This window comes from Leptopilina boulardi, unplaced genomic scaffold, assembly GCF_019393585.1.
Source record: "Leptopilina boulardi isolate dan_hultmark-lab unplaced genomic scaffold, ZJU_Lbou_2.1 LbouV2_51, whole genome shotgun sequence".
Classification (NCBI taxonomy): Eukaryota; Metazoa; Arthropoda; class Insecta; order Hymenoptera; family Figitidae; genus Leptopilina; species Leptopilina boulardi.
The window spans coordinates 844,399-871,774 of NW_026137996.1; the positions used below are offsets into that span (position 1 = coordinate 844,399).

General features: G+C 24.6%; 2 protein-coding genes across 3 annotated transcripts in view; both read right to left on the minus strand.

Moving 5' to 3' along the window:
• Window positions 1-13,178, minus strand: part of LOC127289883 (uncharacterized) — a 51,626-nt gene extending 38,448 nt beyond the window's left edge. The window contains exons 1-4 of one of the 2 annotated variants that reach the window (XM_051318122.1): window positions 13,041-13,178; window positions 8,977-9,464; window positions 2,915-3,022; window positions 43-382 (exon numbers count right to left, since the gene is read on the minus strand). In XM_051318122.1, coding sequence (XP_051174079.1) covers window positions 43-382; window positions 2,915-3,022; window positions 8,977-9,228 — 700 coding nt within the window. In that variant the 5' untranslated portion in view covers window positions 9,229-9,464; window positions 13,041-13,178. Of the gene's footprint in view, window positions 1-42; window positions 383-2,914; window positions 3,023-8,976; window positions 9,465-12,955 lie in introns of both variants that reach the window. The other variant, XM_051318121.1, reaches the window with a different exon arrangement.
• Window positions 13,179-22,728: 9,550 nt separating this feature from the next.
• On the minus strand, window positions 22,729-26,680 carry LOC127289887 (acyl-CoA Delta(11) desaturase-like). The gene is made up of 5 exons (XM_051318132.1): window positions 26,301-26,680; window positions 26,103-26,233; window positions 23,589-23,794; window positions 23,302-23,484; window positions 22,729-23,188 (listed from the first exon to the last, which is right to left on the minus strand). The coding sequence occupies exons 1-5, from the start codon at window positions 26,473-26,475 to the stop codon at window positions 22,867-22,869; spliced, it is 1,017 nt and encodes a 338-aa protein (XP_051174089.1). The 5' UTR covers window positions 26,476-26,680; the 3' UTR covers window positions 22,729-22,866.
• Window positions 26,681-27,376: the final 696 nt, after the last annotated feature.

The window sequence follows — 27,376 nt, forward strand, 5'->3', positions numbered from 1 at the left end:
TATAATAAAGAGAATCAAGTGTATCATGAAAAATAAGCTTACCGTCTATTCCATTCTTGCCGTGACTTCCAGGAATTCCAGGAATGCCATCTTTTCCATCTTTACCCGGAATACCATCGTGGCCTATTCGTCCTGGGATGCCGTCTAATCCTGGTTCACCAGGAATTCCATCCCTACCATCGAGTCCAGATGATCCTGAATCGCCTTTTAATCCTCTTTCACCAGGATAGCCAGGTAATCCAGGTGGGCCTTCAGGTCCAACAGCGCCAGCGTGTCCAGGAAGTCCTCTATCGCCAGGTGGTCCTGGAGCACCTGGTGAACCAGGCGGTGATGCTGGACAACTGTCTCTGAATTTTCGACAATACGCGTGTATCGTATCCACCTGAAAAAAAATTTACAAATAATAATTTATTTCATTATAAAAATATATCAAATTTACTCAATTATTCAATTAAATAATATGAAATTATTAATTAAATCTAATTGAAATTATATTCAATTATTATTCTTATCAAAATAATTAAATTTATCATCAAATTTTCAATAAAATAATGGAAATTATTTCCAATTACCTATGATGGTAAAAAAAAATTTATAAATGAAAATATAACATAGAAATCTACCTTACCGACTGTTGGTAAAAAATTAAAAAAATTACCGACACAGAAATCTATCTTACCGACTGATTGTAATTTTTTGAAAAATGAAAATGTAAAAATTACCGAAGCAAAAAATCTACCTTGCCGACTGATGGTAAGGTAGATTTCTGTGTCGGTATTTTTATTTTTCATTTTCAAAAAATCTGTACCTGCGTCCGTAATTTTTACATTTCTATTTTTAATAAATGCCATCAGTCGATAAGGCAGATTTCTGCGTCGGTAATTTTTACATTTCCATTTTTAATAAATGCCATCAGTCGGTAAGGCAGATTTCTGCATCGGTAATTTTTACATTTTCATTTTTCTAAAAAATTATCATCAGTTGGTAAGGCAGATTTCTGTCGGTAATTTTTATATTTTTATTTTTTTTAGAAAACTGTTTTACCATCAGTCGGTAAGGTAGATTTCTGCGTCGATGTTTTTATTTTTAATTTTTTAAAATACCATCAGTCGGTAAGGCAGATTTCTGCGTCGGTAATTTTTAAATTTTCATTTTAAAGAAATACCATCAGTCGGTAAGGCAGATTTCTGCGTCGGTATTTTTATTTTTCATTTTCAAAAAATCTGTTTTACCATCAGTCGGCAAGGTAGATTTCTGCGTCCGTAATTTTCACATTTTCATCTTTAAGAAATGCAATCAGTCGGTAAGGCAGATTTTTTCGTCGGTAATTTTTACATCATCAGTCGGTAAGTCAGATTTCTGTGTCGGTAATTTCTATATTTGTATTTTTTTAGAAAACTGTTTTACCATCAGTCGGTAAGTCAGATTTCTGCGTCGGTAATTTTTTATATTTCTATTTAAAATTTTTCATTTAAATTGTTTTTTCTTATTAAATTACAACTCAAAGGCAAGAAAATATTAATAATATTAAATAAATATAAATAAATAAATTATTAATAATTATAATAAAAAATTATTAAATATAAATAAATAACAAATTATTAATAATTAATAATAAAATTTAAAATATAATTTAAGTTTTATTGAATTCTTTTATTTTTCGTTGATTTAAATATTGTCCGCAAAAGTTGACTTTATTAAATTGTTTTATATAATAAATGTTATATAAATAAATATATATTTTCCCTATTTAAACAATTGGCGCATACTGGATAATAAATTTGCTAAAACTTTATTATAAATTAGAACAAAAAATCCGATATATATATAGGAGGAAAAAATTAACTCAAGGGATCTAAAAATTGATCCGATATAAGCGGGTATTTTAACACAGACTTAAGTAGGAAGATTCAATGGACCGGAAAAAAAATTCGATGTAAACGGGAATCCGAATTATGCGGGTCCGATATACCTGAGTTTTACTGTATATATATATATATTTAACACAACGTGAGAACAAAGATTATTTCAAAAGTTTGGATGCTGTGGCAAATCTAACAGGGTTGTCCTTATCTGATTTAATTAGAACTAGCGTTAGGAGACCTGCGGTAACTTAATTTGCTGCAGAATTATCTAATAAGGTTAAAGAGATTAAGCATCGGTAAACGGAAAGCTCTAGAGTGGATTCGAAAAGGATAATCTAACCCATCTTCATTTGAATTGAAATCAAATTATCGTTAGCTTTAAACTCCTTGAACATTACAAGTTCTGTTTTAATTTCTGTATATATTTATTATTATTATTCTACACGAATATAAATTTTCAATTCATTTTAATGCACGCCTTTCTATGCAAAATTCATATAATATTTCTCTCGATTTGTAAAAATTTTTAAAAATCAAAATCAAAGTTATATTTATACTTTACTAATTTATACAATTATTTTATTGTATTATTTACACATATATATTTCTGCATATATATTTTTATATTATATTTCTTCATTTCTTCAATCACAGTGAGTTTCCAATTTAATTAATGCTGTCACCAATTGATATTTGACATGCAAATAACATAGGTGTTTGCTTATTCAAGCAAACATTTATAATTCAAATATGCGCAATGCACGCGAGACAGACCTTATGTAAAAAAAGAAATTGTAGGACAAATCATATGAAAAGATATATAAGAGAGAAGAAAATTTTTATACATATGATATAAGTTTTTCCTCTTCATTTAAATAATAAAAAATTCAATTACTGGGAAAATTATGAGAAACGCTTAAATTTAAAAATCCACTCTTTGTTCATAGCAGAAAAATCGTAAAAACTTTAAAGGATAACTTTTCAAATAAAAGAACGAGGGGACCAAAAAAAAAATGCTACTTTAAAGAAACAATTTTAAAACTATTTACCGGGATCCTCGTGTCGGCTGTCATTTCAACCCATTCTTGTCTATTAAGGGGAACAGGAATTGCGGATTCACTCGGAGAAGCTGTAGATTTCTTCGAATCCTTCGGCACCTGTACAGAAAAAAAAAATTTCATTTTTAAATGAAATAAAATGAAAATTATTTTTAAAAATATTTCAAAAAGTATTTCAAAAACACACACATTTTTTTAAATTTCTATATAGGGTAAATGCACTAATTGCGGCGCGATTCGAGTCAAAACACTTTTGAAATAGAAAATTCGACATTTCTATTGTATCAGTTTCGGATATCAATTGCGGTGACCAAAATTACGTGTATTTTGAAGATACTTTGCCCGCCGAAATTGAAGCCAATGGAAATCTTAAAAATGTTTCAATTGCGGCGCGGAAAAAAATTTGATCTCAAATAATTAAATTAATAATTGTTTAAATGTGCATCTTTATAAGTATTTGTATCAAAAAAAGATTGAAATAATTTTTTTTAATCATTTGGCAACAGTTATATTAAATATAATAGTAATAATAGTTATTTTTTATGAACGCGCCGTTATTGGTGCACTCGCCGTAATTAGTACACTTACCCTAATTGATTCAACTAATTTTTTCTATACTTAAGAGAATTTTTACTACATTGACATTCTTTTAAAATACCTCTTGGGAATTTATATATTCAATCATAAGAGAATTTTCAAAAAAAAAAAAAAAAATTGTTACTCAAAGTAAGTATATCCGGGTTTTTTCGTAATGCAGGGGGGAATTGTCATAAAATATTTATTGACGGTTGTAGAGAGTTGAAATTTATGCCATAAAAAGGAGTCAAACTCTTATACATTATTGAAAGACAGACGTTGAGCTAGAGTGACTCCTCGAGATTTCGATTTACTTGGTGTATATAAACGCCCTCAAAAATTCGAAGTGTACCTTTGAAATTTAAGTTGATGAGAAATCATAAAATCTTATGAGATGAATCATAAAACTTTTTTTTTCCCAAACCATGAAGAAACGTGTCTTCCTAAGAAGAGATATATTAAATTAATTTTCATACACTTCTCTCTCTCTATATATAAATATATATAATTAACTATTATATTAAATTTATTGACTCAATGATTTATTTATTTTGTCATATGGTTTATTTTGTAAAACTTTAAATTGGATCCTTTACCGAAATCGAATCAAGTTTCGGAGAATTTCAAGAGTGAGTGAGTCGAAAACTTTTGAAATCTCAAAGTCAAAAGCCAGAAGTTTGCATGAGAGCTCAATTCGAAAACGTTTAAGTTCCTTGGGTACTTTTGGGCTTTGCGTACTTATGTGCATTCAAATCAACAGCAGCAATGGGATAGTCGCCTCTCTCTTTCTCTCTCTCTCTCTCTCTCACCCCCAAAACAAGGTTTTCGAGAGAGTAATTCACTCCCTCCCCCCTTCACCCCAACGAACCACACATTTCCATTTGCAAGTTCTCACGTCCAGTACTTCGTCGTGCTCTTTAAAGTTTAGCAGTTTATGTCGCAATTACAAGGAACTGAATAGTTAGTAGTTTAACTGCCGTTTAATGCAGATGATCGTCTCAAATCCCATTATGAAGACCGGAAAGAAACGAAATTACTTACTTAGTGAAGCTAAAAAGAAGATCAAAAATGAACGTCTCCTCATTTTCTCCGATTTTTTTTTTTTTTTTTCGCGGAAAATTTTCATACAGAATTAACAGAAAAAAGGAGATTAAAATCTTCTTTCAAAAAAAAATTGTTGTACCTACAGTTTCTTAAATTAGAAAATCATTTTTTCCGTGATATTTATATAAGAATCAATGAAAAAAAAATTTATTTTGTTCAAATAATAGATTATACTTGGCAAATATTTATTGGTATTAAATAATTTTTATTTGAATCAAATAATCTGTATTCTAAACAATAATTTTTATTTGAATCAAATAAACTGTATTCTAAACAATAATTTTTATATTTAAAATAAATATTTTTTAATTGATTCAAATAATATAATTATCACAGAAAATTAAAAGGCATTAAAATAAGCTGCAACGCTTCTTATTTTAATCCAATTTTGCTTATTTTAATACCAAAATGGATTAAAATAAGAAAAATTGGATTAAAATAAGAAACGTTGCAGCTTATTTTAATGCCTTTTAATTTTCTGTGATTTTGATACAAATAAATAATCTTTTGATACAGATACATATTTGTTTGATACAGATAAATAATTTTTTTGTTACAAATAAATATTTGTTTAAAACAAATAAATATATATTTGATGCAAATAAATATATTTATTTGACAATAGTGTAGTAAGCGATTATTTAAATAAAATAAATAATTATTTGACACAAATAAATATTTCCCTCATACAAATAATTAATGTTTGGATACAAATAAATAATTTTTTGACACAGATAAATATTTGTTTGCTATAAATAAATATTTATTTGTTAATAGTCAAGTAACGAATTATTTGAATAAAATAATTTTTTTCTTTCTATGTGTAGATTGAAAATTAAAAGAGGAAAAATGATCGTTAAAGGGAGAAAAATTATTACATATTCTTTTGCAAGAAGTAATTACAATATATATGTATTCATTTCAAAGAGTAACTCTCTCTCTCTCTCTCTCTCTACTATGAAACTGTGGTTAAATCTGGGGTCTGGCAATCAGTTTCCTCTGCTTTAAAGGGAATTCAAAATTCAGTTGGAGGTCCCGTGTAATCGGCTCTAAACACATTTAGTTCGTGTTTTTCAACAAAAAAACAAAAAAAAAAAAAAAAAGCTTGATTCGCGCAAACATGCATGAATAACAAACTTTTTAACGTCCAACTTACGAATGCGCTAGAGTTTCTGAGTTGAGCATTTTCTGATTGCGTTTCACAAAACAAAAAAAAGAAAAAAATTCAATTTAAATTTCCTATTGCATTTATACAATACGATGTATAGGTAACGATGAAAAAAAAACAAAGATTAACATTATTACAAGTATTTTCAAATTTACCACATAAGAAATTTTTGCTTTTTATCTTAAATTATTACAAAAGAATAGTTACATTTTATAAATTATATATAGAAATAAAAAAAAAGTTTATTGAAAAAAAATGTAGAAAAAAAGAACTGTAAATTAAATTTAAATGGAGTTGAATTCATTTAAAATTAAACAATAGTTTAAATGAAACATGCTTCTTAATTTTCAAAGAAGAAGAACCTTTAAAAGCACAAAAAGTATTTTTATCCATCAACTTGTAATTTCACTTTATTTAATTCTTATTTATAAGGTAAATAATAAAATTAATATGAAAAAAGGTAAATAAAATATAAATTATAATTTCGGGAAAGTAAAAAAAAAAACAAAATTTTCCTGTATTTAAGTAATTAGAATTTGAATTCGATTTGATGAGAGAGTATTTCAGAAAAATTTACACTTTAAACGCGGTAAAGAAATTTATATTAATTAAAGGGTAGTTGTGGGGGGAGGGGGAAATTATTTGAAAATTGGCGCAGTGTGAAAAGAAGAGTGAAAGTGATCCGCCTTTTCCCAATTTTCCTTGTGTTCTTCTCTATAATTTTTCATTCCCCTCAATTATTGTCAACCGTATGTGCCAAACCATTATCAGCATCTGGCACCGTTTATATATATCGAACAAAAAACGAAATTATTTTTTACCCCACTAAAAATATCATTTTTCTTTAATTTCCCATCTTCTCATTTTTATCATTTCATAATAATTATTATATTTTACCACTATTATATTTATTAAAAAAATATTTTGTAAATTCTATTATGAATTTAAATAAATGTGAATTGTATATTTACAGAAACTATATATTGAATCCTTATATATGGGAATTGATATGTAATACAAATAATATTTCCCCGTGTAATGATGATATGTATAATATATATATATATACACCCAGAAAAATGATTTATTTGAACCAAATAAAATATATTTAAGTTAAATAAACGTATATATTTGTCTCAGAGTCTACTAACTTATTTATTTGGTGTAAAAGAAAAATTTTATTTGTCAGAAATAAATTTTTTTTTTTGGCTCAAATAAATTTTTTATTTCAATGAAATAAAATATATTTGCAACAAATAAATGAGTTAGTAAATATACCATTTCTATGAGTGTAAATTCAATACGAGAAGTAATTACAGGGAATGTAATACAAAAAAAATATTTGTATATAAATATTCATAAAATTAAAAAGTGAAATATAATTTAATTTCGATTCTCACCGTTCGATAGGCGAATACAATATAAAAGTTAATTTTTTAAAGTTAAAATTTACGATCAAAGTTTATATATAATATATTGTGTGTGTGTGTGGTTTGAGCTTTCTTTGCACACTTCTTTTCTTATATATAGGCTATGAATCTCTGTCTTCCATCGCCCACTTTAATTTCCTGTATATCACAAACTTGAAACAAGGAGATAGTTCAATAAACGAGATTTGCTTTCATCTCTAAAACTTTTCTTATCATCTCATATCATTTAAGTAGAAAAAAATCAAATGAAATTCATCGCACCGAAATAGAAACGATATTCTAAATTTAAGAATATATATATTTCATTCATTTTAGACTATTATTTTTAAAATTAAAAAACAATTTTTAAATTGAAAAATATTCTTTAATATTATATATATATATTTTTTTTTTAAAGAATAAATTCGTACACCCAGAGAAATGATATATTTGTCTCACAGTCTAATAAATATTTATTTGATTTAAATAAAAAAAAAATTTATTTACGCCAAATAAATAGGCTGAAATATATATTATATTTGGTTCAAATAAAACATTTCTCTGAGTGTAAATGTGTTGTATATTTAGTTTTCTCGAAATATTATGAATAAGATGACAAATTTTCAGCACGTTATATATAATATAAAAAATACATTATGTAAAATTCATGAGGAAATTTTATAGTACTTTATATTCTTGGAAAGTATTTTTTGAAAAGGGAGGAAATGTATGTTATTAGAAAAAATATTTTTTAAGTTAAAAAAGGGACAATAAGAAAATGGTTTTCAAGACATGTGCCTTGTTAAGAGAGAATCGTTTTTTTAGCCATAAATAACAGAAGATAACCTTTGCCTGCTAAAACCAACACGTATAAAGTACATTTTTTTTCTCTTTTCAATATATATATATAGGTATATAGTCCATTTGGATTTACCACATGACACAAATACAACACTTGCAGTTCATTTTAAAGGAACTGCACGTAAACCTCTAATAAATTGTCTTTTATATATATATATATATATATATATATATATATATATATATATATATACTTTATCCTAGACGAAAAATTTTTCCCCATACTTCAAAAATGTTTCATCTTGATGAAGAAAAAAAAACTATTTTACCAAAAAATATATCGCCACTACTTTACGAAAAAAAAAACGGAGGCAATTTTTATGTTAAAAAACACTATTAAATTTTTGGCAATTTTTTAAAAAAGGTTTTCTTCAATCATTATTGAAAAATTAATTTAAATTTATTGCTGATTCGATATTTAAATTAATTTTGAAAAAAAAATTATAAGTCAATTATTAATGATCAAAAAATTTTGAACGTTCAAATGAACAACATTTTTTTGTAACTTCTTTAAATACGAATTTTATTACAAAATATTGTTTTAAATATCTAAAAAGATATATTAATTTAATATTAATTTACTGTTTTATTTTACATTGACATTATAATTTTTAATAATTTATAGATTCGAAATAAATATTTTGTTCATTTGAACGTTCAAAACTTTTGGCTCATAATTATTATCAAAATTATAATTATTATAATAATTATATTAATTGCATTAATAATAATATTGACTATATAATAATTAAATTATATTTCAATTATATTTAATTATACTATTCAAATACAAAAATTAATTATACTCAAAATAATCAATTTCTACTTTAATTAATAAATAAGATAAAAAGCAAAAAATTTGTTTTTTTTGTTGTAAAAATTTAAAATTGTAATATTGGTGAATGGGAATAAAATTTAATGAAATAAATTCTCACCCTAAATACTTCTAAGACGGCATTGTCTTCCGGTGCAGGAAGTGCACTACTTCTCTTCCGGCGCATTAAACTTTCGTTTTCCACTGGATGCTGGCATCCCAATTTATTTAAAATTTTCAATTCAGAATCAACCCTCGCCACATAGAGATAAAGATAAATGTAAGCAATAATTTGCAATAATGATTGCACAATAATGAGATAATAAATAATTCTGTTTGAATGTTGCACTGATTTTGCTTGCATTCCTGTCATTTTTTCATAATTTTTTTTTGTTTTTGTTTTATGGTCACGACATTTTTTTTTTTTTTTTTTAAATTGTCCTTGCTTTTATTTATAACATCCCAATAATCATAGTTATGGGAATTTTTTTTTTTTTTTTAAATACGTAATAAATTAATATTATTGACAAATTGAAATTTGTCTCTACATTTTATTTTCTTCATTTTTTATATATATATATAAATATCTTCGCACGTAACACTCTCTTCCTTTAAAAATAATAAAAAATTTATATTTTAATTTAATTTAAATAATTTTTTTTTTTAAATCACTGGTCTTAGTTGGAACAATGTCATATACATGAATTTTCTAAAAAAAGAAAAAAAATCGACACAAAACGAGAGAAAAAAAAAGTTGCAAACTTTCGGATAGAATTTAAACGTCAGCTGGTATCGAAGGATAAAAGTTTACCAAAAGTCTTGATCTGAAATCAATGGTATTTACGAGTAATTTGCGATCACAAATGATATCTTTATAGCAGACGAAAATTCTTTTTTTTTTTTTTTATAAAAAAGAATAAATTTAAAAAGATTCCATTTTTTTCAAATAAGAAAATATTATTTTACAATTTGAAAAAAAAAAATTAGAAACGAATTTGAAATGACTTAAAAATTTTTATCTGTCCATCAGGGAATAATGAATACTATTTTGTTAAACGAAATTACAAAATTATCGATGATTACGAAAATTTATTTCCGATATTATCGTTTATTTTGTAATTAACAGATGCTTTATCAATTATAATCGAAATTTCGCTAATATGAAATGAATCTTTGTTAAATTCACTTGAGAACATTAATATTGTGTTCATGAACCTGACTTTATATAGAACTGTATATGTATCTCTCGTGTGATACATAATTATTCATTAGTCTAGGACATGATTAATACCGAGTTTGAACTACCTCATCATTATAATGCCAAAAATAGTGAATACCAGAGGAATCTAGTTATAGGGGCACTAGTTGAGAGACAATGTCAAAATTAAGTGGAAGCAATATTCCCATCAAACCAAATTCTCATGTTTATGTATATATATGAATTATCATTGTCTAACTAAATAGTAGAATTTACCATACTGTTACATTAAAATCTACAATTTCAGAGCAGAAAAAAATTATTTCTCCCCCTCTAGTGTGGAAAAAAATTTTACTCTATACGAAAATATTTATTTGTATATTTTCCCATTAATGGTGGGGAAAAATTTATCCATACTCTTTATGAAAATTTTTCCCTTACTGTACGGGAAATTTTTTTTTAATACTCTGCGGAAAATGTTAAAAAAATTACCACACTGTACGGTAAAACTTTTCCATAATATACTATGAAAGTATTTCCCATACTGTACGGCAAAAATTTTCCACATTCTAAGTAAATATTTTACTATACAATATAAAGTATAGAAAGTATTTGCCATACTGTACGGTAAAATTTTTCCACTCTTTATGAAAATTTTTCCCTTACTGTACGGGAAAATTTTTTTAATACTCTAAGGAAAGTATTTAAAAAAAAATTACCACACTGTACGGCAAAAATTTTTCCACTCTTTATGAAAATTTTTCCCTTACTGTACGGGAAAATTTTTTTAATACTCTAAGGAAAGTATTTTAAAAAAAAATTACCACACTGTACGGCAAAAATTTTTCCACTCTTTATGAAAATTTTTGCCTTACTGTACGGGAAAATTTTTTTAATACTCTAAGGAAAGTATTTTAAAAAAAATTACCACACTGTACGGTAAAACTTTTTCCTAATGTACTGAAAGTATTTCTTATACTGTACGGCAAAAATTTTCCACATTGTAAGGAAATATTTTACTATACAATATAAAGTATTGAAAGTATTTGCCATACTGTACGGTAAAATTTTTCCACTCTTTATGAAAATTTTTCCCTTACTGTACGGGAAAATTTTTTTTAATACTCTGCGGAAAGTATTAAAAAAAATTACCACACTGTACGGTAAAACTTTTCCATAATGTACTGAAAGTATTTCCCAATACTGTACGGCAAAAATTTTCCACATTATATAAGGAAATATTTTACTATACAATATAAAGTATAGAAAGTATTTGTCATACTGTACGCTAAAACTTTTCCACACTATATAGAAATTTTTTCTCATACTGCGTGGGAAAAAATTTTTTTATACACAAAAATTATTGTATACGGGGAAAAAAATAGTATAAAAAAAAAGTGAATTTTCGAAAGATACAATAGAAAATCAATTTTTCCATCGGAAAACTTGAATTCAATTACGAAAGAAATATTCTCTGAGAATAAAATTCTTTTTTACATTATAACTTTCACAGGAGACTTATATATATATATATATATACAGAAATTGTGTATATGAAGAAAAGTTTCAAAACACGTAAAAGTTTGTATATGAAAAGTTCGATAATACAAAGGAATTTTTTTTTTTGAATTTCATTGTTGTTTTTTTAAAATAATATAATGATTATATATGGAATATAATTTCTACTGTGAATTAAAGGAGGTGTGAAATGAAAGACCCGTTCCACATTTTATGCCTGTCTGTATAGTTTCGCAGTGTTGTAAACGGATTTACGCTACGTGCCATGAATGAAGATGTTCATTTATGAACAGTAAAAGAGTTCTCGTCAGTGTCTATGAATGAGAGAAACTATTTTTTTTTCCCTATATAAGTAGCTACATATATATATATACATACAAGTAAATCCAATAATACAAAGTTGTTTTCTTTTTCTTTGTTCCATCAACAAAACCAAAAACTTTTATGTTAATGCATTTCCTTCTTTTTCTGTGTCATCTCGACAAATAAAAATTTCTTTTTCCATTTTCAAACCAGTGATTTGAAAAAAAAGAAAGTAGCAAAAAATTATTAGTTAATAATTAAGACCTGTTTATTATTAAATAAAATAATAAAAATAAAATATTTAATTAACAAAATGATGTATAAGAAAAAAAAGAATGATAAATGAAACAAACAAATATGATATTATTATTATATTATTAATAATAATAATTATTATTTATTATTAGTATTACACTGAGAAAAAAATTTATTTTATTTAAATAATTGGTTACATTCAGAAAAATGATTTTTTTGATTCAAAGAAAATTTATTTGTTTCAAACAGATTATCTTTGATTCAAAAAAAAAAATATCTTCATTTCAAAAAAAATTTTTTATTTTATTCAAATAAATGTTTCTTTGATTCTATATCAATGTTTGAATTTCTTTGATTTAATGCACAAATTTCTTTGAAACTAAGAAGCTTTTTTTTTGTTTTAAAGAAAATTTTATTTTGAATAAAAAAAAAAACAAGTCAAAAAAATTGGTTTCTTTAAATCAAAGAAAACTTTTCCCTAGATATACTTGACTATTACTAAATATATATTTATTTAAATCAGATAATTTTTATTTAAATTAAATAAACTATATTTAAAACAACAATTTTTGTATTTGAAACAAATACGATTTAATTGATACAAATAATAATTACTTAATACAAATAAATATTTATTTGATAATAGTCAAGTATAACCGATTATTTTAATGAAATAAATTTTTTTTTCAGTGTATTAATAATTATTATTGTTTATTATTATATTATTAATAATAATTATTATTATATTATTAATAATTATTATTATTATATTAATAATAATAATAATAATTATTGTCTATAATAATAATAATATTTAATGAATTACAAAATAAATAAAATTCCCCTCGCGATTTTTCACTAAAAACAAAATTTTTTTTTTTTTTTTTTTTTTTTTTTTTTGAAGTGCTCACTGTTTGAAAAGAAACGTTAACGGACCGGCGGGAAATTCAAAAGTTCACGAAGAAGTAGACTGATCAACGTCCGCGAAGCGACTATCGAAACGATCGAAACAACGAACGAAATGGTCTAAAGTCGTCGCGACGCCGGTGAGCGTCACGACACTCAAGAGAGAGAGAGAGAGAGAGGAAGAGAGAGCAAGAGAGAGAAAATGACGCCTGCGCTTCGAAACCCGGCACGCACGTAAAATTGGAAGTTGACTATACACAGGTGCAATTGTCAATATACCTATTTGATCAAAATTGAACTGGTATGTTTGTCATTACATGTGCGTTTATATATATGTACAAAAGATGTTCTATATATATATGTATATAGTTGATCGAAACATAAGCGATTGCCAATTAACGACATCATTTTACGTTACTATCCACCGATGCTTATGAGAGGAAGAGAGAGAGAGAGAGGAGAGTTGAAAGGCGATCCGATCTAAATGATCGTTAAATCAGATTGTTTCATCGTGCCCGCGGCAAGCCGTGCGATAATTACGTTTTGGAATGGTTAACCCTCTCCAAATTTTAGACACGATCCAAATGGACTTTGACATTTTGAATAATTTCCAATTGTACTTTTTTTTCCCCCATACGCGTTAAAAACAATTAAATTCCAATTCGATTGCATTAATTTTCCATCACTGTGCGTATAGTATAAAAAAGCGAATTTATTTTATCTCGCTTACCAAAATTAATTTAGATAAATGTTTCGTTATTTTTTATTTATATCATTTTTTTTTTTTTTTTATACTTTTCACATTTTTATTTTCAATAATTTTTAATTACAAAATTATAATTTAAATATTTAATTATAAATTTGGATAATATCCTAATAAAATTATTCTGACGAAATAGTTTTTGATAAGAGTTGTTTTTTTTAGAGCCGCAAGAGGATTAACAAAAGATTTTTGTTATCTAAATATAATTTTTTTTTGTTAAACCAATAAAATGTTTGTTACAACACAATAGTTTTGAATATGCCTGGAGGGCATTTCGTCATTTACGATTATACTTTTTTTTTTATAACACGTATAATGGGTTTTTTTTTTTTTTTTTTTTTTTTTTCACGTATAATATAACGAAGTTTTAATTACGAATCTGCAAATCAATTATTGTTGAGCAATATTATTTTTCTTTAAACTAATGGAAATACAAAATTATTTATTGATAAAAAAAAAAAAAAAAAAATTATATATCTAATTGAGATTAAAAATTGACTTTTTAAGTCTTTAATATTGTCTGACTAAAGCGCACTTGTACTACTTTGTATATTGAAACTTTGTCTGACTACAACTATTTTTTACTACTGAAAACTTGAATTGTCTTTCACTGCATCTATAAAGCGATTTTTTTTTCACCATCACAATAATTTGAAGAATTAAAAAGAAATCGTCTGACTAAAATTGTCTTTTACTACTGATGACAAAAAAATTGTCAAGAATTCAAAACGAATTTATTCACTAAAATAATTTTTTTCTACTATAATATAAGTTAAAAAAAAAATTGTACTCTTTTTGTCTGACTGAAATATACATTATATTTATATAATAATATAAAATTTATATATATATTTTTTTTGAAAATATAAGACATTAAGAATATAATCTAATAACTTGATAATAATAACAAAAGAAATATATTCTTATTCAAAGAATATATATAATATTTTTTACAAATTTTATAAATATGTCTATCCCTTTAAAGAAACTATATAAATATATGCAAAGCTCCTTCTGAACAGAAAAATGATACATCCAAATGATGACAAAAGAGAAATATAAAGTCTTTCAAAAATCTTTTTATATAAAGAATTCAATAAAATTAACTCTAAAATCAAAGGGACTGTATAATGAATTAAATTTACTTTAAATAATAAATAAATAATGAGTAATTTTTACCACAAATAATTACATTTTAAAGAATTTTTAAATAATTTCTCAATCAAAAAATAAACTACAAATATACGTTCACTGTAATTTACTTATATACAAATAGTAATAAATTTTCTCTCTAAATTTGAATTATATCAATAAAATCATGGCTCACTTTTTGCTTCAGCAATTAGTGAAAAGTAACTATTAGTAAAAAAAAAAAAAAAAAATTATTAGTAAAAAATTAATAATAACAATAATTAATTAATTCTACAGATAATAATTTATTTCTAAACAAAAAAATATTAATTTATGCAAATCATTATACTATAATAATGTTGCTGTATAGCGTTGAAAATTATTTATTCCCCCAGGTTGAAAATCTATTTACTCGTTATATATAAATGTAACATGAAGTTAAATATCATTTATATTTCATAGAGCTTAAACTTCTCTTGAGATATAATAAAAAAAAAAAAGAAAAAAGTATTTTCTCTCATAATTTTTTGAAAATGAATACATAAATTATTGAATAAACAAACTGAATATCCTAGTCGAAAAAAACTGATATTATTTAAATTTATTTTTTTTTTTGTGCATTCAAAGGGGAAAAGCATATATTACACTACTGGGTTATTTGATTCGTATGATACCCTTTTTATACTCTTTTTTTATATATATATATATATTTATTTATTTGTAATTTCTGTCATGCTATATTGGCAGCAGATGCGCTCTGTGACTTTGAACATCAAAGGTAAACGTTCGTCATTCTTAGGATAGATAGACATGCACAGAGGAGAGTAGAGACCTTGTGTGTATATCTAACTCTGCGATCCTCAATATATTCGTTTATTCGATTATTGGTACACATTCAACCATAGAGAGAGAGGGAATAGAATATCCGTAACCTAAATTCATTTTACTGACAGCAAAGAGGATCGCGTTTATGTTCAAATGATCAGAAAATTAATCTCTCTTTCAAATATAAATATAGCGAAAAAAATATAAATTTATTTTTATCCTCATCTAATCAGTCATTTAGAAAAATGCTTTAAACAAAGTAAATATTGTTTTTATTTCATATATATATATGAAATCCCAAATTGTTGCAATTATCAAAGCTGATTATTTACGATCTAATAAATATTTATGTCAAAAAAAAAAAAATTTTTTTTTATTAGAATATAAAAAAAAAATATTTCCGGATTTCATAAACTGATGTAAACGAAAAGTTAAATAAAAATTACTCACCGATCATCATAATGAATCCAACGTTGGAGCAATGTATATGGGATCACGTTTCTTTTTTGTCCTTTCTGTCCTTCAATTTTGTTCAGCTAAAAAAAAAATTAAAATTAATTTCTTTATTCTATTTATATTATTTTTCCTTATTTATTAAATATTATTATTAAAAAATTACTCACCGATCATCATAATGAATCCAACGTTGGAGCAATGTATATATGGGATCACTTTTCTTTTTTTTGTCCTTTCTGTCCTTCAATTTTGTTCAGCTAAAAAAAAAAATTAAAATTAATTTCTTTATTCTATTTATTTTATTTTTCTTTATTTTGTCATATATTTTTTATATTTTCCTTTTTTTTCCTATTTCATGAAAATTCAGAACAATACAAAATGAATACAATAAAATGTATATTTGTAGTCTAATAAATGTAATTTAATGCATACAATGGTGTACCAATAATAATAATCGGATATAATGAAAATGTGTCAAAATAAAAATTACAGCAAATATAATATTAATAATCATTATATAGAATTAGTTGATAAAAATTTGATATAAAAAATTAATAAGCTTTTATCAAAAAAAATAATATAATTCAATATTAACACTAAAAAAAATATTTATTTGATTCGATTACTTGAACCAAATAATTTTTATTTGAATTAAATAAATTTCAATAATTTCTGTATTTGAAATAAATATCATAATTATATTTGATACAAATAAATATTTATTTGATAATAGTCAAGTAATTGATTTATTTGAATCAAATAATCTTTTTTTATGTCACAATTTAAATATTCCTAAAAGAAAATTAATTAAAATTTGAAAAAAATGCTTGCGACAGTTTTTTTTTCATTAAATTTACAATTAAAATCATGTAATAAATCAATAGATTGGAGAAAAGCTCTTTAACAATGAAACATATGCAGATAGCGTGCATTTAAGCGAAATGCATGTTTTTCACGTTCATTTTAGTCTTTGGATTTTTTTTTTTATTTTTGTCATTTTAAATAATGCTCCCTTAAATTCCAGTCTGAACACCACTAGTTTACGCTCTCGTTGAATTTTCATTGGATTTTTATTTTTTTTATTTTTCTTTAAATGTATAACCCCGCGAGTATGTGTATATAATCCACCTTTCTCGACGAAAAGAAAATGAAAAAAAAGTCAGCAAAGTCAATAAAGAAGTTTATATATATAAAGCAAACAATGCACCTCATTTTCTTCCTTTTTTTTCATTTACCGCAACGATAATTCTTCAAATATATAAAACAAAAGAGAATTCGAATTTATAAAAAATTAATTTTTAAATAAATAACAATTTTTATGAAATTTTACATTTGAGATAAATGCGAATAGCGTTAAATTGAAGAGTTGGAATTTCATTTCGCACCGATTTGTACCGCGCGGTATAAAAAGTTTTGCGCAACTTTTTATTGTCATCAATTTTCCAACCGTTGTGACAATAAACGAGATGGGTGTTTTTAATTTTGATAAAAAAAAAAGAATTGAATGCAATTTTTACGTGTGAGATCACTTTTTAAACTTTTTTATATGATTTAATGGGATGTTTATTTTATTAGAGAATTTAATGAGTACAATAATTTTTTTTACGGTATAATTAAAAGAAATTTAAAAAAAATCTAAAATGCAAAATTTTTAATATATGAAAAAATGTCACATTTCAAATAAAGCGTTTATAGAGTATGTTCGTGCTTAAAAAAAAAAAAAAAAAAATCTTTGACAGATATGAAAAACTTTTACTCTAAAGCGTTGGTGAGCTGGAAGACAATTTAGGTTGTATAAATTTTCGAAGAGCATCGATCGCAAAAAATGACGCTAAAGACAAGCTGTTTACACTCATGTCCCTTTTCTCTTTAATAGAACCTATTTTCCATGTATAGGTGTCAAAAGTTTTAAATAGCGATATTTTCATTTAAAAATTATTTCAATTTTAATAGAATAATTATTTTTCTATTTTCTTAAAATAAGACAAATATTGTACTTTTAAATTTATTAAAATTTGTAAAATTTAATTTTTAAAAATATAAAAAAATTTTTTCCCCTAAAATTTGTCAAATAAAAAAAATACTATATAATTTTTGAATGAAAATATCACCTTTTTCCGTGGGTTATTAAAATAATTTTTATGTATTTAATATGTGAACATATTTTTACCCGAATAAATTGTGCATGCAAAAGAATGGCAAATTTATTGTGGAAAATATAAAAGGGAGCAAATTTTACGGAATATATTATATATATATATATATAAAATAAACGTGAAAGTGGTAAGTCATCATACAAAATTACATTAACATTTATATTGCAAAACAGTTGAAAATTCACAGGGAAAAATTTTTCTCTTATTACTTTTATTTCTTTGTTGAAAATATATATTTTCGGTTGTAGTTTAAAAAAAAAGATAAATACTTTATATTCATTGCTTTAGACACAAATAAACAGTTAAATTTTTTTTTTTTTTTTTTTGAAGTCCTTTTACTTTATTTTGAAAAAAAATGTGATTCGATAAAAATTTTTTCTATAAAGAATCTTAGAATTCTTTGATAAATATTTCAGTTAATAAAATTTTTTTTATCAAATTTAAATCAAAAATAAACTGGAAATTTAATTATAATATATTATTACCATAATAGTTAAAAATATATTTGTTTCAAAAAATGCATTTTTATTAAAACTGAAAATTTAATATAAAAATGAAAACGGTGGGAATAAAAAAAAATGTAGGTGTGCTAAAGTGAAAAGAAATATTCTGAAACGATTGTCATAGAGAATTCTCTTTTCTTGACCTACGACTTGAGAAGAATAGAGCTTTTCGCTTTTAGATATAAAGCTCCTTTTCAACCCTGTCTCTGTCAAGCAATGAAGTTCTATATATATATAAGTACCATTTTTAATTATAATGACATTTTTCTTATGCTTGAGAAAACACAAAATTAAATTCCAAATTCTAAGTTTTTCATTAATGCAAAATCAATTATATTTATAAAAATCATAATATGAAACTCTTTGATATATCACTTATTAATTTATTGGGAAATATTTTTTAATTAAAGAAAAAAATTTGTTAAATGAAAAAACAATGGAGATTTTATAACAAAACATTTTTATAATTTATATATAAAAAAAAATAATAATAATTGCTTCGTTTGTAAAAAGTAAAAAATTTTTATAGGCAAATTTAGTCAATACCCTTTTTATTATTCCTATCCGAAAAATATTGTTATCGATATAAATTTGTTTAAAAATTTTTTTTCAACAATATCCATTTATCTTTCTCTCTGAATTCACTTTTGAAACAGAATAAAACAATAACACAGTTTCTTTTTTCAAATAAAAAAAAAAAAATCAAAACAAAAACAGTTGAGCTTTTACATCTTCCAATAAAGGATCGATATATATATCTGAATAATTTTAAATAGACAAATAAAAAAAAAAAAAAAAAATGACAAAAACTCGTTTATAGGAATTTTAAAACTGCACAAAATGCAGTTTGAAGAAAATTAAGATTTATTTATAAGGTATGTTTCCTATATTCTTAAACTATATTCGACAATATTCGCGCGTTCAACTTAAGTAGTTTCAACAATTAACAAGTCAAGGTATATAATTCACACAGCAAAGTGTGTTACTTTTCTCTTAAAAACTTTCCTCGCGATATTTCACTTAAAGTTTTGCGTCACCTCTTAAAATCGAATTTATTATTCCGCGAGTTGCTAAGAATTTTCAATTATATTTTTAATTACATTTGATTGTTTAATTATGCGTTTGATATATTTTTAAAAACGACATTAATTTTTATTTTCATAAAAAAAAAAAAATTACTTTTTTTTTTACTTTTAATTTTTAAAATTCATAAATTATAAAAGTTAATTATATCTACATAAATTAAAAATTATTTTTTTTTGCCCACATTTTTTTACACATTCAATAATTACTATATTAAAAAAGATGAAAGAAGTTTTTTCAAAAAAAAAAAAAAATAATAATTGCAGTAAAATCAAAGGGATAACAGAGCTTTTAGATATTCATTGAATTAGTGGATTATATGAATAATGAGATGGAGAGGTAGTTAGAAAATCAATAAGAGACAATAGTTGACCTGGTGGTTCGGTTCCATTTCAAAGACTTTATAAAGCGGATGAAGCTACTGAGTAAGAGATGCTGAATTGAACTGAAGATGACTGCTCGATTTTAATCAAAGGGACTTTTAAATTATTTTTAATTATGCATACCAATTGCCGGCATTTTGCCTTTTAAATTTGTTCGACAGCAAAAAAATATTCAATTTACAAATGTAATTTTTAAAATTTTAATACTTCTCTATATTCCTATGATTTTTATATTTATAAATTTTTTTTTTTTTATCATTATTTTATTATATTAATAATTATTATTATTATCAATGTACAAATTTGTTACACGCAACTTGAAATGAAATCTCTTAACCTTTCTTATTTTTCCATTAAATTCACGTTCATAAAATTTAATATACGAAAATTGATGTTTAAACTTTAGATTATAAATCATGTCATGTTAAGTATAAGAAATATTGCAAAGATTAGTTTGATAATATATGTCTAAATATTATGCTTTTCTAAAGAGGAAAGTATTTCTTGACAATTAATTATCTTATGGAAAATTAATATCTTCATCATCAAAGTACCTTTACCATTAAACTTCTGCCTTGTAATCGACTTTCATAAAGTAACAATGACGAGGTAAGACAATTTCGTGTATATATAACTCATCCAACATGTCAGGAAAATGTTGACAAGTTTTTGTCGTTAATTTTAATTAAATAAATTTTAAGACATTAAATTTGCAAACATGACTTAAATCGCTGGTATTTTCGAGAAAAATCGAAGTAATTTTTTCGCATATTTAATGTACTATATTAGTTTGTTTTTTTTAATCAAATGAAATTATTAATAAAGCACAAATCTCATGCAATTAAAAAGTTATATGTAAAAAATTGAAACCTACTTTTCGAAGTATTCTTCAGGAATAATTTATTCATTAATGCGAGAAATCCTCTTATAACTTTGCTGCATTTTTGAACTATTCATTGCATTATATATGAAAAATAATCCTTCCTCATTTTTCCTATTTTCAATAAAATTAGCCATATCTTGGAACTTTTTGATTGCAAAATTAGGTTATATATCAATTTCCTTATCGATGACATCTTCCACTTTCAAATATAATCGATATCATAAAACAACTTGTTTTAAGTAAAGAAAGATTAAAAACTTTGATTATTTACACTATTTTGTATTAAAGAAACATTTCTTTGTTCGATGTTTTACTTCTTTTACGAGGGAAAATGGTATGGGAAAAGTACGTTAATCTGCACTGAGCTGCACGAAGTTATGCGCGAGAATCTCTTGTTCGATATATCGAATCGAAACAATTCCTGACATTTGATTGGCGTTCAAAAAACTTGTCCAATTCAAAATTTGTTGACAACTGATAACAACAGGTTGAAGAAAGAAAATAATGCATTTTCTTTTCTGTTAAGTTTTGTGTGAAAAAAAGAGAATCTATTTAATAATATACAATTATTCGAGATTACATAAAACAAGAAGAATAAAATATCAAAAGGTTTGATTGTATATCATATATGTTGTAAATCGTAGCGAAGACAATTTTTTTGAGGTTAGTATCGTTTTTTAAAATATATATATTATTTCCATGATTATTAGATAAAATAATTCTTATTAATATATTTTTACTAATAGAGATTAATTTTTCTCAAAGTAATTAAAACTTACGTTATAATTGATAAACTTTTATTTATTTTTTGTCAATAAACAAAACTGAATTTTTTCACGCACTTGAATTCAAGAAATGTTTTTATTTCGAACACACGCTGAGTGAATATATCACTCAGTATACTTTGAATAATTGGGAGAATTGTTGCAAGAAATACGCAGTATTCAACAAGGATTGTATCCCAAAGGCTTACCTGGTAAAGAGGTAGGTTCACCACCCTCTTAAGAGAAACTGGTATATATGGCCAGACAAAGTGAACTAAATGAAATATCTATATATATATACACGTTTCACAATATTGTGAAACATAGCAAAGCAAGAAGTAAATCGATTCTAGAGTTGAATACCCGTCACCAATGTATGAATCTTATCAGTTTATATAGTTACTATAAGCATGAATGCTATACGCTGGAAGGATAACGTCCAAGAGAAGAGGAATGAGGAGATGAGAAGTGTCAACTCGGCTTACAAACATATCTCCCCCGAAGTTTGCACAACGGCTTGGAAAAAGCTTCACTTCTAAACTTATATAAAATCCTACATGTATATATTATCTACTTTCATATATGTGTATTTTTCGATCGCAATGGTTACATTTATATACTCAAATTTTATATTTTTGAATATAAAATAATATTTCCCTCTAAAAGAAAAAATTATTTTTCAAAAACTTCCACTTAAAAAAGTATATTTTTTTTTCTCTGTGATAATATTAAAAATAATAAATACATTTAATACCTACAAAATTTTATTTTGCAATTTTAATAATAAAAAACAATTTATAATTCATAAACAAAAGAATCAAAAATCTAAATAATTGTAAGAAATAAGAGAAAGAATGTGGAAATTTTTTTATATATATATATAATTAGTCATATTTTGTTTGATGTGTGATAATAATTTGTTCTCGTTCTTCTTGCAGTTGATCTTTATCGCCCCAACCCCAAAGATGATGAGTACCGTCACCTGTTCTAATGGCACGTTTTTCTATCATGTCTGGTGAGGCAGTTTTTAAATCGTAGGCCCAACCTATTTTTGCAAACATATCAAGGAATAATGTTGTCATATTGAAAGGATAAATTGGAAGTTCTCCTGCTTTATAATCAAAAGGAAATACATGATGATAATTATGCCATCCTTCACCCAATGTTATAATTGAGAGTAGTTTATTTTCCACTGAAGTTATATCCCTAGGAAAAAAGAAATCGGTGCGTATAAATATAATTTTTAAATACTCGAAAAAAAATTCTATTTTTCATACATAATAAAATTATATAAAAAAATTAGGGAAAATTATAATTACCGATCGTATGGTTTACTACCAAAAAAATGTGCAAAACTATTTATTGTTCCCGTTACATTGGCTCCAATGGAATATCGCAAAAATACAGCCCACAGTGCAGTTTTCCAGGTTTCATTCCAATAATAAACTGGCACAAGTGTTGGAATAATAATGGAGAATGTGAGTCCAAGTGGAATAAAATACCTTTTCAAACGATTATAAAGTTATTCAATATAATCGTTTTCAATTTTATATTCATTAAAATTTAATACATCGGAATTTGCATGTTTTTTTTTTTTTTTACGTACTTTTCTCCAATTGTTAGCACAGGATCATTATAAATATCACTAAAATCATGTTCCCTAATACGTTTTATAACTTCCGGATGTTTTTTCAACATAATCCATCCTGCGTGAGAATAGAAAAATCCACGTTTTGTATTATGTGGATCTGCATCTGTGTCTGTATATTTGTGATGTACTCGATGAAATTTTATCCAATCAATAGCCCTATACTAAAAAGTGTAGAAAAAAAAAAAGAATTTTCTTTAACTTTAATTTTTCGGAGTGGCTATTTCGCCCGTCGCGGGCGAACTAATTCATTTCTGTTATTTCGCCCGTCGCGGGCGAAATAGATACGACTGTGTGAACTGGCTATTTCGCCCGTCGAAATGAATGTGTTTTAGAAGACGGGCAAAATAAGAAAAATAGATTATTTCGCCCGTTCAAGATAAAATCGAGTATCTGGAAGACGGGCGAGTATATTATTTCGTCCGTTAAGTATAGACAGCTGTTTTTTAGATAATGAGAAAAAATAATTTTACTTTTTTTGAATATAACAAATAAGATGGATAGAAAAAAGACGTCTGAGTATAGGTCTAATATTATTTATTTATATCTTTTGGAGTATTTGGTTTAATAAAATAGAAGAAATTTAAATTAAAAAAAAGTTCTTAAAAATTCTTTAAATTCTTAAAATTAATACTTAATTATTTTCAATTTTTTTTCAAAAAATTTTATTAATTAAAGTTTTGAGAATATTTGTAACATAAAATTTGTTTGTAATTATTAACTTGAAGATTTTTCAAATATTTATTTTACACGTTTTTGAGACGTGACTTTAAAGAATAATAATTATTTTATCTAAGAAATTGTATTGGAAAAAAAATTAATATATTTATAGAGGTATTAATTACTCTTATTAAATAATTAAAAAAATTTAATATTTTATAGTAATGGTAAATAAATATAATTAAAATTATAAAAAAATTAATCTAATATTAAAATTATAAATTATAATTATTAAATTTAACTAATTAAAATTACGATGTTGAAGTCGAAAACAATTAAAATTGATCGTCATCGATTTAAAAATATTAATATTTTTTCAAATAATTAATAATATTTTTTATAAATTTTTCTCTTTTAAAAATTGTTGACGAAAAAATTGCAAACAATTTTTTCTTAAAAATTGAAAAAATAATTTTAAAAAATTTTTTCTTAAAAATTGAAAAAATCATTTTAAAAAATTTTTTTCATGAAAAATGAAAAAAAAAAATTTTTAAAATTTTGTTTATTAAACTTTGGTAATAAAAATTGTGGATTTTAATTTTGTAATTTAAATAAGAATTCAAAAATCGACTATTTCTGAAATTTTTGTATATTTGCATCTCTAAATTCAACGAGTAAATAAAATTGAAGACAATCAAAATAAAGAATGTCATATGAACTACTTTCGATACCAAATAGATTTTCAAACAACGCACCGTCGTTTTCAATATTTAAAGAATATACTATACGGAGTATAATCTCACATTGATATATAAAACCATGATTCTGCTGAGAAAGAAATCAGAAAAACCCTTTTTTTTATCGAAACACAAAAAATTAATGAGACCATCAAATTTGTTTATCAAATATATGATATTTAACATAAATTGCAAATTAAAAGTTAAAATAATTTTAGTTTGTAAATTGAAATTATATAAAAAGAAAATAATATATTTCTTAACAGCTATACAGATTGAGTTAAAAAAATTGTTTTTATTAAATTAACAACAAATGTTATTAATGAAAATAGTTGAAACAGAAAATTTAAACTAATAACGTTCAATTTTTTGAAAGCTACGTGACCTTTATTAATAAGATAATAAAATAGTTTAAGAAAAATAAATATTTCAGATGTTCCAATTAATACCTATATAATTAAAAAATTCGATTATTGGCAATCTTTTTGGAACTCAGTAAAAGACAAAAACATATCTTTGACGTTTCGAGATCGGTACCGACCTCCTCATCAGAATTTATTAGTCAATTGATTCTGATCATAACTTAAATATTAAATCCTTAGTCAGACTACGACTACACTATAAAAAGAAAAGAAAAATTTTTAAGAAAAATGATTAATATATACAGCTGTTTATACCTAGCGGGCTAAATATTGTATTTTGATTATTTCGCCCGTTTTTGTTTAAACATTTCACGGACGAAATAATATACTCGCCCGTCTTCCAGATACTCGATTTTATCTTGAACGGGCGAAATAATCTATTTTTCTTATTTTGCCCGTCTTCTAAAACACATTCATTTCGACGGGCGAAATAGCCAGTTCACACAGTCGTATCTATTTCGCCCGCGACGGGCGAAATAACAGAAATGAATTAGTTCGCCCGAGCGGGCGAAATAGAAACAGCCTTAATTTTTATACTCATTTAAAAATCAACAAATCATAAAATTCATAAACATTAAATAATTATTATTTACATTTAAAATAAACTAATTTATTAAATTTTCAACAGATTGAAAATTATTGTTCATATTTACCCAGAAAGTAAGATAATAACAAAAAAGAAGAAAAATTCTGAGAGGAAGCTTTGCTTTATAAGTTCTGTGACTCCATAGACGATGAACACCAGCGGTTTCTCCAAATTTAGCAAAAAGTCCTATAGCCAAATCTAATAATGACAAAATTGGGGGTAAGTTTTTGAATTTTTTTTTAAAAATAATATTTAAGATACTCACTCCACAAAATAGTTTTCTTAGACAAAGTATATGGAAAAATAAAAAGTCCATATATAGTAAAAAAATATCCTAAAATAATAGCAGTTGCATATACATATTCCGGTTCTGTTTTAAACTCAAGAGGTCCAAATTTCCATCCTTTGACAGGATTTTGAACATTTTTAGAGTTAGTCATTTTTTTTTTCAAATTCAGTAAATTTAACAAAAAAAATATTAAATTTATTAATTTATTAATGATAATTTTTAATAATAAAAAACATGAAATAGAAATAAGAGAATAAAAATTGATTTTCACTTTAGTAATCCATTCTTGTTCGTTATACAAGTGGAATTGATTTAAACGTATGAATATCGAACGACAATGCTTCTTAAAAAATTTGTACGTTACTAATTAGATTTTCAGTAACATAGAATAATTAATCGAGTTCTAAAATTCACGCGTAGTCATTTTTTTTCATGAATTATTTATTGACATTCAATAATGAAGGAACTATATTAACCTTTTTTTTTTTGACTTTCGTGACCTTATCAACGTTGTTTTTCATTATGATACATATTTTTTAATTAGATTCTAAACTTGACTTTTTTTCTAATCGTTTAATCATTTTAGACTTAGTTTATAATAAACAAAAATAATCCTTTTTTTATCATTAGAATATTTGTAATCAAACTGAAAAAAGGTATTAAAAATTTTTTTTGTAAAATTAATAGAGATCACTCATTATCATAATTTGAAATCAAAAAGTAATAGAACAGTTAAAAATATCATTTTTTTTTTTTTTTTTTGAACAAATAAAAAAATGAAAATACATTTACATAAAAAATGAATAAGCATTAATATAAAAAGGAAAAGAGAATCGAGAGGAAACAGAGGGTGGGCGTAGGAGGGTTAAATCGATGTATTTCCGTTTTATGTTCACATTTGACAATAAACTGATTTTCGCGCACCGTTTATTGCCGCGTGATACATGAAAAGCCCCCTCGGGCTTATTTCATCTCAATCGATTGCCAGTAATTTCAGTATTGTGATACAAAATCGAAGTGAATATTTTTTGAGAGAAATGATGTCATCTTGT